We start from the raw sequence: 15,363 nt of genomic DNA, 5'->3' as shown, positions 1-15,363 counted from the left end.
TTTTAGATTTCTTTCCCTGCTGTCCCCAAAATTTAAATAAACCTTTATGGCATATTATTACAATACAACAATACTGGTGTTGACAGTAATAGAAGATGCCAAATCATTCAAAACAATAAGCATTTTGCTTTTAGGAGCATCGGTTCCAAAACGTGTCAACGTGTGTCATTGCCTGGGAAACGCACATCCCATAATACAACTGTTCGCATCACATCCCATAATAGTATGATGATACTTGGGATGCCATTGCGAACATAGATGTGAACAGGTTAGCTACAAGTTTAGCGTCGCCAGCGAGGGCCCCCACCGTTGCGGTCGGCGTTTTGAAATCCCTCCAGGCCTGAAAATCTTTCGAAGGGAAACACTGGCCAGTGTCTTGATGTCTTTGATGCATGCCGAGATGGGAAGCCAGTGAAGGTCCTGGAAGAGGGGAGTGACATGAGAGAATTTGGGTTTGTTGAATACCAGACGGGCTGCAGCGTTCTAAATGAGCTGAAGCGGCAGATGTCAGAGGCAGGAAGGCCAGCCAGGAGCACGTTGCAGTAGTCCAGGCGGGAGATGATAAGTGACTGGACCAGGATTTGTGTCGCTTCCCTGGTGAGAAACGGACGGATTTTGCGGATGTTGTACAAAGAGAACCCATAGGAGCGTGCTGTCGCAGCTATGTAGGCCGAGCAAGACAGCTGGTTGTCAAGGATCACCCCAAGGTTCTTAGCTCTTTGAGAGGGAAGCACAGTGGTATTGTCAATGGAGATGGAGAGATCTACGAGAGGGCAGTCTTTCCCTGGGAGGAAGAGTAGCTCTGTCTTACCAAGATTGAGCTTGAGGTGGTGGGCAGACATCCAGTCACCGATGTCTTTGAGGCATGCAGAGATGTGTGCCTCGATTTGGGTGTCTGAGGGGGGGAAGGAAAGGTAAAGCTGAGTGTCATCGGCGTAGCAGTGATAGGAAAAGCCATGAGCTGAGATCACATGGCCAAGATATCTGATATTGAGAAGGAAAAGCAAGGGGCCCAGGACAGAGCCCTGGGGGACACCGGTGGTAAGAGGGCAGGATTTGGAGAGAGATCCTCTCCATAAGCTCCAGTGGAGCTGATCAGTAGTCACCAGATCAGACTGTGGTTGTACTGGTCAGTGGTCAGCTTCGTTCCAGGTGTGAATGTGAACAGGGAAAAAGAGAGCATTGCTCTCAGTGAGACTCCCCCTGTATAAATAAAGGTTAAAGAGATACTCTTTTTCCACTTTTTTCTGCTGAAAATCTATATATATTGCAAATTAGCTGTGTTCTTGATGAATCCAGGTCAAAGTCCTGACATTTACTGTAAATCTGAGTCATTCCTCTTCTCTTCTCACATACCCATGCAGTTCCATACAAACCAAAAAGGCAAAAAGGCCAGCTGTAGACTCCCAATTTTCCTCCCTTGCTATTGGCTGAGCTCTTGATCAGTGACGTAGCTTGATCAGTGACGTCACCAAACCCAGCCCACCCATCTCTCGTGCCTAAGCCCCTCCCAGCCAAAGTTTATAAAAGTGGCTGCACACCATGCTGGAACTATGGAGTGTGGAGAATTGTTGAATAGAGAGAGAGAGAGATTTGTGGAGCGTTTTGATTAGAGTGCATAGTGTAAATTGTAGTATTTAGTAGTTTAGGTTTAGTTTTAGAGTACGTCAGATAGCCTAGGTTGTGTTTGTTTGTAGAAAAAATAAATAAATAAATGTTTGTCTGTTTGCATAGGTATGTGAGAAGAGAAGAGGAATTACCGTACTCAGTTTTACAGTAAATGTCCGGACTTTGACCTGGATTCATCAAGAACACAGCTAATTTCCAATATATATTGATTTTCAGCAGAAAAAAGTGGAAAAAGTGTTGAGTATCTCTTTGTAGTATTTAGTAGTTTAGGTTTAGTTTGAGAGTACGTCAGATAGCCTGGGTCACACATGGGCAAAATACGGCTGTGTGGCCCGCGATGGAGTTGCAACAATTTTTTTTTTTTTTTTTTTTTTAACACGCAACATGCAAGATACCCGCTGAATAAGTGTCCAAATGTTCATGTCATATTCTGGCCAATACTCCACTTCTGTTATAGCATTTCAGTCTGGAATATGGAATCTTTCAATAATCTTTATGACTAAAAGGCTACATTGAAGTAGAAATTTAAATAACTCAAATAACTCATTGGTTTTGGATTTATTTAGCTTCAAGACTGCATTTTTGTTCGTGTGACCCTCAACACAGGCTTTGATCATCCCGGGACACTTACTGATACTTATGCTTAAATTAACCCACTCATATTCTGATTTATTTCAAGAAAAACATTTCAGCTAGTGGAAATTCTAATTGGCTGGTCACTTTAAAATCTAGCAGCCATATTGGCAGGTGGTCAAAAAAGTTAATTTCAAGCCCTGAGAGCAGGTGGTGACATAGGAGTGAGTGAGAAAAGGATCAAATATTGGTGGTTAAGACTGAATAATGACATCACAACTGTTAATTTAAAATGAGTTATTCCTCTAAACCTGGCTTCAAATGCACCAAATTGTTCGCGCTGGCGAGGACATTTTTTGTGGCCCTCTCTATCATAAAAATTACCCATCCATGAGTTACGGCATGACAATATTTGTTCGGCCCCCGGCAACAATCTGGGTTTCTCATGTGGTCACGGGGGTTGCATATCTCTTTAAAAGAAACGAACAAACAGGAAACACTAATGAGGAGGACATCTCCGAGTAAAGGAGTGGAACCAGAATGGATCCAGATAAAGTCAACACACCCGAAAACTTACCCCTCTCTCTCTCTCTCTTTCTCTCTCTCTCTCTCTCTCTCTCTCTCTCTCTGTAGATGTGGTGATCTCCACAGCTTGTCATCCTACAGAGAACATCATTGCCTCGGCCGCACTGGAGAATGACAAGACGATCAAACTGTGGAGGAGTGACTGTTAGGGGCTGACTGACTGACTGACTGCCTGTCAGACTGATTGACTGACTGACTGCTGCAGCTTGAAGGAGCAGTGGGTTTGTTTCTGTGTGAACAGCAGCAGAGAGAAATCACATGCTGATGTTTTATATCAACTTGACCTCTGAGCAGAGGAACGTGCAGTTTGTTTACGGTTGATCTGAAACTCCTCTGACCTGACCTGACCAGACCTGAGCGCACTAACGCTGTCGCACAGCAAACTGTAATCGCAATATCAGTCAACAGCGCAAAACATTTTAGTTTCACAATAACTGCTCTAAATTTGTGACAGCAACACTTTTTATGTTTCTGCAAACATTTAATTTAATTTTAAACTAAACATCGGTTAAAGACCCTGCAAGCAAGATGCACCAAAACCTTCCAACTATACTGAACTTAGGGCTCATTATGTTGTAAACTTATCCCATCATAACAATGACTCAGTCATAAAGAAGCTCTCAGTTGTCTGTCAAAGCTGAGATTTTAAAAATACCTCTCGCTTCCCCAGCCTAAGAAGTTACTCGCACATGTGCTGTGTCATTCGGCATTTGCCTCTTGGGCTCCAGAACCCCTCCCCGGCATTCCAGCGCGACTCAGCCATTGCCGAGTGCTCACATTCGGGCTGTAGTTGAGGAAGCGGGTCGGGGAGCGACCTCAAGCTCCAGGGAGAGACAAATCGCGACTTTTTAAATGCGTGTTTCAAAAGTCTGATTGCGGCAGTTCTTTGTATGTACATTAAACACATATGCTCATGTTTTTGTATCTGTTGGGGAAAGATCAGGCAATGTGCAAATCACTGTCTGAGCGGAGCTGCCTGCATAGATGAATAGCATTGAGAACAGCTGCTAATATTATATGAATATTATTTCAGCTCCTAATATTATATACTTATTATATATATAATATACTTGGCGACATTCAATTCAATTTTCCTGTGGTGTGATAAACTTAACACACACATTTATGTTTGGTTTCCAGGGACTTTAATGAACGTTAATTCGAAAATGTTGCACAAATAAAACAACTTTGGTTGTGTTTAGCAATGTAAAACAACTTGGTTAAGCTGAGGGTTATGGATTGAGTCAGGCTGAAAAATATTACAAATGTAGACTTTGGATATGCTGGGATCAAACATTGGTCTCCGGTGTGAAAGACGTACACGCGGTGCCCGGCTTAGCTCAATAGACACGTGGAAACAACAGACCAAAACAACCCAGCTGTTACTGCGAAACTACAATGTTTTTGCACTATAGACCCTGCTAATAAACAATGTCCTGACTGTGCTGCGCACACACACACACACACACACACACACACACACACACACACACACACACACAGAGTCAGTCAGTTAGTCCAGGTGGTCTCTGGGCTGGATCCTCATCAGAACATCAAATGAAATAAACAGTAGAATCTGGAGTCTGTAGTTTGACCTCATATCATCCCTGTTGTCGTGAAACTCATATTTATCTGTAGAGGAACAGCTGACTGAGTGGGCATGTCCTGACTAAACCACACCCTACAGCCTACACCCTACATTTGAGCTTCTACTGTATAGTAGTAAAGTGTAGTATAGTATCCAATCCATTCGGTCCACAGACGCCTTTTTTGTCTCTCTGCCCCAAATCTGAGAATGTCTCTTGTAGGGATGCACAAATTGTAAAATTATGGGCCGATACCTTTGTTTAAAATAACAATTTGGCCCATAGCAGATTCTTGTTTTTCTTTTAATTATTATTTGCCCTTTTGTGACAGGGGAGCAAAGAAATCTTCACTATAAACAAATAACTGAACTGTTTGAAAGTCTCGCAGGCCTTCACACACTATCTTTGAATGAGCACAAATTCAATCATCCAAATTCATGAAACAACCACATGAGAGGCAATCTGGGAACCCAGAGTCTATTTTGATTGGAAAAATAGACTCTGGGACAGCCCTACCGTTTTTCCCAGCTTCCAGTGCAGCGCGACTCTCCTGCCACCGTCACTACCTTTTCCGCGTCCATTTCGGCTACTCACTAATAACGTTAACGCATAAACACAGTACATACACACTGCATAGAAGACGTCAACTTATTAAAACAACAGTGGAAAATTACTGGAAAGTTGCGGCGCAAGTTGCTGTTTAGACTGTAAACAGTGGAGCACGGAAAAAGAAAGTGACGTGGCAGGTGAGGCGCGCTGTACAGGAAGCTGGGAAAAACGGTAGGGCTGTCCCAGTCTATTTTTCAAATAAAAATAGACTCTGGGTTCCCAGATTGCATGAGAGGTAACCATCGGCCACCGCAACAAGGAGAATGTCGACCGATACCGATGTACAGCCGATGTATCGATGCATCCATAATCTATTGTTATTGTTCGTCATGATTTTGTCAAGAATTCCATGACTGTATATTGTAGCTGCAAAACCGTCAAAATAATCATTCTTTTACATTCTTTAATTGTGTTAACTTGTAAATGAAATAATCAAGTCATCAAATCAATTCATCAGTTTGCTGTGGACCCCCTGGAACCCCTGCCGGTCCCCAGACCCCACGTTGAGAACCACCGCTGTAGGGGATGAGGGTGTAGGATGTTAGACTGGCTGACTGACTGAACCCCACTTTAAAAAGCCTTCAGACTCGGACCAGACGACCTTCATGATCATCATCTTCACCACCAAACTGTTTGAGTGTTTCTAACAAGCCGTGATCAGCTAACTCCACTCTGATTACAAGACATGATCAACATTGTAAGGATCCCCCCCCCCAGTTTTGTCATTTAGTTATTTGTAAATAAAGATTCCTGTTTTTGACTCAAAGCTATCAGAGTTTCTGTGGGAGGAAACTGCATCAAGCAGCACTTAAGAATAGAGTTGTAATAGAAACACAGGCCACAGTTTGAACATAGAAAATAGAAATGAAAACATTACGTAGAAATATGAGTTAAATAAAACATACAACGTAGGAGGTAACATACAGAACAGAACAAAGAATAAAAGCTACATGAAATGAGTGAAAATTGTGAAAATACCTAGATAGAATATAACACACATGTTCAACAGACAGAAAAGAGAGTTTACACAAGGCTAGGCAGCAAAACACTGAAATCCAGGAGATGATGGTTCAGAAGACAGTGGCAGCTGTCTTCTGATAGGGTGTAGGAGATGAGGGTTTGTGGTTCTCAACTGGTCTAGCCTCAGGAGGACCCACATTTTTTTTATATAGGACGAATCAGCGTGACGTCACTGCCACCAAAAATGCGTAACCCCGTGGCAGTTAACTAGTATGAGTTGTGCCAAACAAACGTTAATATCTCAAAAGGTATACTGTACATCACATTGCTTATATTTTGACATTCAGAGTGAGCAGAATTCGCTCAAGAGTTTGATGTAGGCTATAGTATATCCATGTCGTGTTAAAGTTGTGTGAACTGTCACAGTTTTTAAATTGTAAACAGAAACACGGTCAGCCGGCTAGAGTCAAACGCTCTACTCAGGCTCCATAAGGGTTCCATTGCCGTTGCCACCCGGTTTGTTTACCAAAATGATGCTCGGCTGATCCCTCGTAAACTTTATTTAATTTTGCAAAGAACAACAATACACCAAGTGAACATTTGATACGCTACTAGGAGACAGGACATTGGTGAGGTGACAACAAACAAACTGATAAAAGAGATAAGAGAAGAATGGCAAAAATAATAAATAGATAGGCTAAATAACCAATAATGATAATAAACAAAGTACCCCCATGTTTCCTTGGTCATTAAGTCACAACCCACATTTCTGATTTTTTTTAATACCACTCAAATTTATTTCACAAAAAATTGTGCAGTAATACACAATAGGAAATACACAATATGACATCAGGGATGCAAACTAGTTACCTTTAGTCACCTTTTTGATCCCAAAATAGGGCACTTAACTGAATGATTTTGAGTGGTTTTATATCAGCCCTGGTATCTGTCACCTTTTTCACTTTCCATGAGTTTGCATCCCTGCTCAATGCACGTGTTAAAAACAGGCCCGGCTCCAGACCCAAATTACAGAGGGGGCATTTACTTAGCTTGGGGGGGCCAAGTGGGGTGGACCTTGGGAAAGAATGGGGTTTTTGCCGCACCCCCCCCCCCCCCCCCCCATATTTTATTTTTCAGAGCATATAAGAACAAAAACAAGCTCAGACACAGGAAGAAGAAAAAAAAAGATTCATATATTATCAACATTTCCAACACCAAAATGTGGTGCTGCTGTACCAGCCACATAAGGTGTTTATGTTATGTGCTTTTACAAGGTGTTGCACAATGGTATACCACGCAAGTGGTTTTAACCTTGTCAAAGTAAGCCAGGAGGGGTAACTAGCGGGGATTGATTTGGGGTGAAAGTTTGTGAAAATCTCTGCATTTCACCTGGCTGTAAACTGAAATGAAAATGAAAATAACAATAAATATTGTTAAAAAAAAGAGTTAACCACTGCAGAAAAGTGAAGTGAGCAAAGAGTACAAGCAGACCAGTAAAATAAGGTTGATATCTGAAGGGAAGTGTAGCATTTATTAGCATCTGTGGGGGCACAGTTTCCCCCCAAATAGAAAAACTATAATGGGGCTTTAAGGTTAGAGTAAAATACATCCATCAGAGACGGAGTAGGGTGGGACATGCCATAGTAGGACGTGTGCTGCTTCATGGTATGTCCTTCAAAATAAAAGCGCATCATCAGATTTTTTTAATTGTATTTTTTAGGAGACAGGGTTTAGGAGACAGGATGTAGGAAACAGAGTGTAGGAGATGATGGTTTAGGAGATGAGGGGGTAGGATACATACTGTAGAAGATGAGGGGGTAGGAGATAGGATGTAGGAGATGAGGGGATAGGAGATGTTGTAGTAGGACAGGCGAGCAAAAGACAGCCCCATGCAGGCCTGGAATCGACCCGTTGACCATCTCAATCCGGCCTCCAACATCCTCAAAGGAAAACAAAACTACCTCAGACTTTTAACTAAGAAGCGTCAGGTTTGCTTGTGTGGCTGGCAGAATGGTAACAACTTTGAGGGGCCTTAGAATCCATCAAGGCAGGAAGAGGTGCTTGGTAGAGGGAACACAGGGACCCCGCATTGATAATTATTTCTTAAGAAGTTTATCAAGTCAGTCGGGTGAAGTCCAGCAACAGGAAGTAACCCACAGCTCGCAGGACATCAGCACCCCTGATGTTGAGGCAGGTCCTAGCACAGAGGAAAGCAGAGAGGCCAGCCAGCCAAAAAGGGAGAAGATTAGCGGTCAGAAGCCTAGAGTTAAATGGCCAGGTGCAGCGGAAAGTAGGAAGTGGGAAGATATCAATAGTGATTTGGTTAGGATGTTAGAGAAGCTTAAAGGAACTGCTGAGAGTAAGTTGGAGAAAATGGGAGATTGTATTTATGATTATGGTAAGGAAAGGTTTGCCGTCTTTGAGAAAAGGAAGAAACTAGAGGGTGGGGTAGTTAAATCTAGGCGCCAACAAGAGATAGATACTTATCCAGGAGAGAAGACAGCTTAAGAGGCAGTGGAGGAAAGCTACAGAGGTTGAGAAGGAAGGCATTGATTGCTTGCAGTCAGATGTGAGGGAGCAGTTGGCAGTTTTAAGAAGAGCAGAGAGCATTAGGAAAAATAGGAAAAAGAAAGAGAGAGCTAGAATAGCATTCTATAAGGATCCATTTAGATTTGTGAAGTCATTGTTTAGTAAGGAAAAGAATGGTAGCCTTATGGTACCTAAGCAGAAGCTTGAGGAATATTTGGAGGAGGTTCACAAAGATAGGGAAAGGTTTAGAGAGATGACAGTCCCAGCTGATATTCCACCTATTGGTGAAATAGAGAGCCAGTGTGATGATAGCCCACCAAGGTGGAAAGAAGTTCAAGAAGTAGTGAGACGTGCAAGGGCCTCTTCAGCCCCGGGTCCTAATGGAGTCCCCTACCTGCTGTATAAGAGTGCTCCAGATGTGTTGCAGTTTCTATGGAAGCTGATGAAGGTAGTCTGGAAGAAGCAGGTTATTCCTAAGGCGTGGCGTAGAGCAGGGGGAATCTTCATTCCTAAAGAAAGGGACTCGTTAGAGATAAGTCAGTTTAGACCTATCAGTCTACTTAATGTTGAAGGGAAGGTTTTCTTTAGTGTTGTGGCACAGAGGCTTTCTAGTTATCTAGAAAAGAATAGGCTAATAGATACTTCGGTGCAAAAGGCTGGAATTCCCGGCTTCTCCGGGTGCTTAGAGCACACCAGCATGATCTGGCACCAAATCCAGTCAGCTAGGCGTGAGAAGAGAGACCTGCATGTAGTATTCTTGGACCTGGCTAATGCTTTCGGGTCAGTGCCGCATAGTCTGTTATGGGAGGCCTTTGATTTCTTTAGAGTGCCAGGTAGTATAAAGAGCTTAGTTAAAGCCTACTTCTTAGATATTCAACTCTGCTTTACCACAGCAGAGTACACTACAGCTTGGCAGCAGCTGGAGATAGGCATTATGGCAGGGTGTACAATTTCCCCATTAGCTTTTACCATGGCAATGGAGATCATTATTAGGGCTTCAAAATGGGTAGTGGGTGGAGAAAGGCTGCAGGGAGGGCTGCGGCTCCCTCCAATTAGGGCATACATGGATGACATGACGACTATGACGTCAACCGCTCCATGTACTAGCAGATTGTTGGATAAGTTAAATAGTAATCTGCAGTGGGCTAGAATGAAAGTGAAGCCAAGTAAGTCCAGGAGTATTTCAATCATTAAAGGGAGGGTAGTAGGTAAGAAGTTTGTTATAAATGATGAGGTGGTGCCTACAGTGTTAGAGAAACCAGTCAAGAGTTTGGGAAGGTGGTATGATGCAAGTCTCAGTGATAAGGGACAGTTTGAGGAGGTGAGGCAGGAAATGACTCAAGGTATCTCAAGTATAGACAAGTCAGGGCTCCCAGGAAAGTTAAAGTTGTGGTGTTTGCAGTTTGGATTGTTGCCTCGGTTGATGTGGCCACTGACAGTGTATGAGGTTCCCCTTTCAAAGGTAGAAAAGCTAGAAAGGATGATTAACTCATTCATTAGAAAATGGCTCGGAGTCCCACGCTGCCTAAGCAGTGTAGCCTTATATGGGAAAGGCATATTGGAATTGCCATTATCTAGCCTGACAGAGGAGTTCAAGTGTGCTAAGGTTAGACTGGAAATGACTCTGACTCAGTCAAATGATCCAGTGGTTAGGAGTGTAGCACCCACAGTTAAAACAGGGAGGAAGTGGAACCCAAAGGAGGCAGTACAGCAAGCACAGTCAGCTCTTAGACACAGGGATATCATAGGTCAGGTGCAGCATGGGCGTGGAGGCTTAGGGTTGTGCATAGGGAAACCTGTGTGGAACAAGGCATCAGTAATAGAAAAGAGGAAGATGGTAGTTGAAGAAGTACATAGGCAAGAGGAGGCAGTAAGATGTACTAAGGCAGTGTCACAGGCAAAGCAAGGACAGTGGGTGAACTGGGAGAGTGTAGAGAAGAGAAAGTTGAAGTGGAGAGGGTTGTGGAGCATGGAGGCCAGCAGAATTAGATTTATTCTAGGGGCTACTTATGATGTGCTGCCATCTCCCCAGAACTTAAATCAGTGGTTGGGCGAGGATGGCCTGCCCGTTGTGTTCTAGTGTATGTACACTGAGGCATATACTGTCAGGGTGTAAGGTCAGTCTCTCCCAGGGGCGATACACCTGGCGTCACAACCAGGTGTTGAAATGTTTGGCAGCTGCAGTTGAGGAAAAGCGGCTAGAAGTAAATTCTCTAGTTGCTAGCAAAGAGACTAGACAGATCAAATTTGTACGTGAGGGAGAAAAGATTAGACCAATTAAGGTCAGGCACAAGTTAGGGCAGCTAAGTGTAGGTGGAGCCTGGGAAATGAGGGTTGACTTGAATGAACAGCTAGTCATCCCAGCATATATAGTTAGCACCTGGCTACGTCCGGACTTGTTACTGTGGTCTGAGGTAGAGAAGAGAGTTTATTTTATCGAACTCACAGTCCCGTGGGAAGATCGAGTTGAGGAGGCTTATGAGCGCAAGAAAGCTAGGTATGCTGAAATGGCAGCAGAGGCAGAGCAGCAAGGTTGGAGGGCTCGAGTGCGGCCTGTAGAGGTGGGCTGCCGTGGTTTTGTGGCAAAGTCCGTTATTGCCTTACTAACTGAGTTGGGCATTCGGGGACGGAGCCTGAAACTTGCGGTTAGCAACATGTCTCAGGCAGCAGAACGAGCAAGTGAATGGTTGTGGATAAGGAGGAAACATGCTAGCTGGGGAGCTCGCTAAGGTCAGATTGATTGTTTGTTGTTGGTCATGATTAATGGTCCGCATCAACAGGGCTGAATCATTGACGGTGGTGGTGTAGTTAGGGATTGTTTGTTGTTGGTCATGATTAACGGTCCGCATCAACAGGGCTGAATCATTGACAGTGGTGGTGTAGTTAGGGATTGTTTGTTGTTGGTCATGATTAACGGTCCGCATCAACAGGGCTGAATCATTGACAGTGGTGGTGTAGTCAGGAATGTCATACCGAACCGACCTGGATAGCTAGGCTTAGATAGTGAGGTAATATGCAGCATGGAGGGGGGTGTTTCCAGGACGCTGGATTACACCGTTAAGCGTTAAGCCTTCTTGAGGTGTCGTGGGCCTAACTTAACGAAACGTCGGTGAAGGAAGGTGCCCACTTGAAAACCCCAATGACATGCTTCATACTGCTGTTGGCTAGGGTAGGTAACTGGTGATTTGTGTCTTGTTTATTAGTTTGTTAGCCTGTTAGCTTGTTTTATTCTGGATTGGGCTTCTAAATGTGTTTTTCCTCGGATTTTGGCACAAGGGATAGTAACATCTTGTCCTGTGTATTAATTAATTAATAGGACCAAGAAGAGAGAGCACATCACTCTTGTTATAGCAGAACTACACTGGCTCCCCGTTCCTTTCAGAATTGATTTTAAGGTCCTTTTAATTACTTTACTTTACTTTACTTTATTTCATTTGGCAGACGCCTTTCTCCAAAGCGACGTACATACAGAAAATAACAACCATAAGATCATGTAACATACATAGTGGAAAGCAGAGATAAGGAAAAAGATAAATACAATAAAAGCCAACAAACAAACAAACAGACAGTTGAAGGTCCGTGGGCAGCATGTTAAGGGTGATGGAGAGGGAAGGTTAGGGGGAGGTGAAATGGAGAGAAAAAAGATGGGTTTTTAGCCGATTGCGGAAGATGGGGAGAGATTCGGATGTCCTGACCAAGGGGGGGAGCTCGTTCCACCATTTGGGGGCGAGACAGGAAAAGAGGCGAGATTACAAAGCACTTAATGGCACAGCACCCTCATACATTTCAGATTTTCTAACACCCTACCAACCACAAAGAGCCCTTAGGTCCTCCAATCCTGCTCTTTTAACTGTTCCAAAAGTACTTCATAAACATAGCGGGGAAACTGCTTTTATGCACTATGCACCAAAACTATGCAACACCTTGCCCGACTACATTAAACAGGCAAGCTCTGTGAACATTTTTAAAAAGGAGCTCAAAACCTACCTTTACTGGAAGGCCTTTAGCCAACTGTTCTCTTATTTAGTGTTATATCCATGCACGTTTTTAGTTTATTTTACTTCTATTTGAACTATTTTAATTATTTTTACCATTTTATTGTGTTAACTTATTCTCATGTCTACAAATTGGTTTTAATGTATTCTCTTTTGCTATGGTTTTATTTGCTCCTGTTTTAAAAGTATTTTATCTTGCATGTCCAGCACTTTGAGCTGCATTCTATGTAGAAATAAAGCTTATTATTAATGTAGCGATTCGGGGTTTGACGTGTATTGTGGGGTTTCCGTGTGTAGCTAACTGATATGTGTGGGTGTGTTCCTAGGGGGAAGGGGATATATGTGACCAGCGGCCGGGGCGGAAGGCAGTCAGGCTATGTGAGCGAGCTGACCGGGTGGTTGCATGAAGAGCTAGCAGCGAAGCTAGCGGCTAGGAGCTGTTGTGAAGCCAAGAATAAAAGCCTTGTACCAACTTCAAGTCTCCGGTTCCTTGGGCGAATACCCGATTCACTACAATTGGTGTCAGAAGTGAAGCGGTAACGCCTCTGATTCGGCCGAGAGGGGAGAGGGTGAGAGAAGAAACGGCAAAAGAGACTGTTTGCGGTGCGGCTTTTGGGCTCAAGACCTAGCGCTAGTAAGTTAGCTACCAGGGGTGCTAACTGCTAACTGCTAGCTGCTAAGACCACGTGTGATGGTGCGCAGAGAAGAACGCCTGTCTACCGAGCTACCGACCCTGGAGTTTAGCTCGGTGCTTGTTAGCATGGAGGGCCGCCTGAAGCAGGAGTTCAGCGCGGTACTTGCCGGCGTGGAGGCCCGCTTGATGCAGGAGATCAGACGGCTGTTGGAGGCGACGCCGGCCTGGGCAGAGGGGCTTATGGAGCTGCTACGGGAGGTCGCGCAGCACGGAGAGAAGCGGACGGAGGAGCCGCAAAGAGAGTGTTGGACCTGTGGAGAACCGGGCCACGTGGTGAGGTGGTGCCGAAGCGGTTCCGGGAGACGGACCGGGTATGCGGAGCAAAGGTACTGGGGACAGCAGGGAGCCTGCTGGGCATGCGGTGGATTGGGGCATTTAGCCAGAGAGTGTCGAGAAGCTGTCGGGGACTGGAAGACAGCGGGAGAGGAGAGACGTGCAGGCGGCGGACAGGTGAGACTTTGTTGGACGTGCCGTTCGCCTGAGCATTTAGCTAGAGACTGCACTAAGAGTGTGAACGCTGGAAGAGACACACAGCCGGGGGAGCAGCCGGAGCAACAGGCAGAGGAGCAGCGGAGTAGCGGAGCAGTGGAGCAGCCTGAGCTACAAGCAGCGGAGCAACGGAGCAGTGCAGAGCCGGTTGTTCTGGGCAGGAGAGTGACGTTGGAGCCGGCCCAGGCTAGCTGCGCTGCATACCAGCCGGTAGAGGGCGACATCATCATCAGCGTCGAGACCATCAGGAGAGCGGGGATCGTGCTGAACAGCCAGAGGGAAGCGAGAGACATCACCTGCAATGCTGTGGCAGTCGGGGAAGCGACACTCGAGTCTTCGGGTGAGCCTGGGGGGTTACCGCCGGGGGAACCGGTCCAGCCTAGCCGCTACACACCCCCCACGGCTGCACTGCAGAAAGCCGAGGTGGAGATCGACGCCGGTGGTGTTCGCCCTGCTGTCCTGAACGCACCGCCCCCTGGGGGAGCGGGACAGGAGGACGAGCGAGTGCAAGAGGTGGAGCCGACAGACGAGGACAGGGACATCACGGATGTCACAAGGGGTGAGTGGAGACGCAGACAGGCGGAGGACGCGGATGTCTGCCCGGGGATCGCGTGGGTGCTGGTCGGACGCCGGCCCCCTGTGGAGGACATTTGCATGTTTTCCGGTGCCATGAAGGGACTGTGGGCCATGTTTTCAGACCTGCGTCTGGATGAGGGGATGTTGGCGAAGACAGGGCACGGAAAAAAGGGGTTCCAGTGGGTTGTACCCCGTTACCTGCGAGAATTGGTGCTACGGTGGGCGCACAAGGGCCCTGGATCCGGTCATTTCGGGCCTGAAGAGACACTCCGCCGTGTTTGTGAATGTTACTACTGGGGCAAACAAAAGGAGGACGTGCGGGGATACTGCAGTGCGTGCGAGGACTGTAGAGCACCGAAAAAGGGCGTGTGTTGACTGTAATGTGCTTCAGGTGGGGCAGAAGCTTTGAGAGGGGGGATGGAATGGTGGTTAAATGGGAGGTAAAAAGAAGAAAGGAAATGATGTAAATGTTGGGGTTATTGGTGGGTTGAAGATGAGTGTAAAGAAAAGAGGGAAAACGTAAACGGGGTATTGAGTCGAATGTAAATGTGTGTAAAAAAGAAAAGGGCTATTGGAATGGGAATGTGAACTGAAATGGGGGTTGAATTTAAAGGAATGGGAAAAGAGGAAGGAATGAAAAGAAATGCAAATGGTGGTGGTGGAACGGAAATTAAGAAGTGGTGAAATAATAAGAGACTATTTGGATGGTGATGGGAAAAATGTTGTGTTGGGTGTGTTTTGGTACAGGGGGATATGTGTGGGTTGTGGGTGTCGCGTGGGAGCGACATTAAAGTTGAGTGGGGGAAATGTAGCGATCCGGGGTTTGACGTGTATTGTGGGGTTTCCGTGTGTAGCTAGGAACTGATATGTGTGGGTGTGTTCCTAGGTGGAAGGGGATATATGTGACCAGCGGCCGGGGCGGAAGGCAGTCAGGCTATGTGAGCGAGCTGACCGGGTGGTTGCATGAAGAGCTAGCAGCGAAGCTAGCGGCTAGGAGCTGTTGTGAAGCCAAGAATAAAAGCCTTGTACCAACTTCAAGTCTCCGGTTCCTTGGGCGAATACCCGATTCGCTACATTATTATTATTATTAATAAACCTAGTCCCCCTACCGGGAGTTACGACCGTCCCCTGGGTGACA

The 15,363-nt window shown here is 45.4% G+C and overlaps 1 protein-coding gene across 1 annotated transcript in view; it reads left to right on the top strand.

Annotated features, from left to right (window-relative positions):
- Positions 1–5,742, top strand: part of LOC310783260 (WD repeat-containing protein 5) — a 37,799-nt gene extending 32,057 nt beyond the window's left edge. The window contains exon 12 of the mRNA XM_083644078.1: positions 2,836–5,742. Within this exon, the coding sequence (XP_083500204.1) occupies positions 2,836–2,936 (101 nt within the window). The 3' untranslated portion in view covers positions 2,937–5,742. The remainder of the gene's footprint in view (positions 1–2,835) is intronic.
- Positions 5,743–15,363: the final 9,621 nt, after the last annotated feature.

This window comes from Poromitra crassiceps (genome assembly GCF_964638095.1).
Source record: "Poromitra crassiceps genome assembly, chromosome: 10".
Taxonomy (NCBI): Eukaryota; Metazoa; Chordata; class Actinopteri; order Beryciformes; family Melamphaidae; genus Poromitra; species Poromitra crassiceps.
This window is presented reverse-complemented; position numbering and strand designations above follow the sequence as displayed.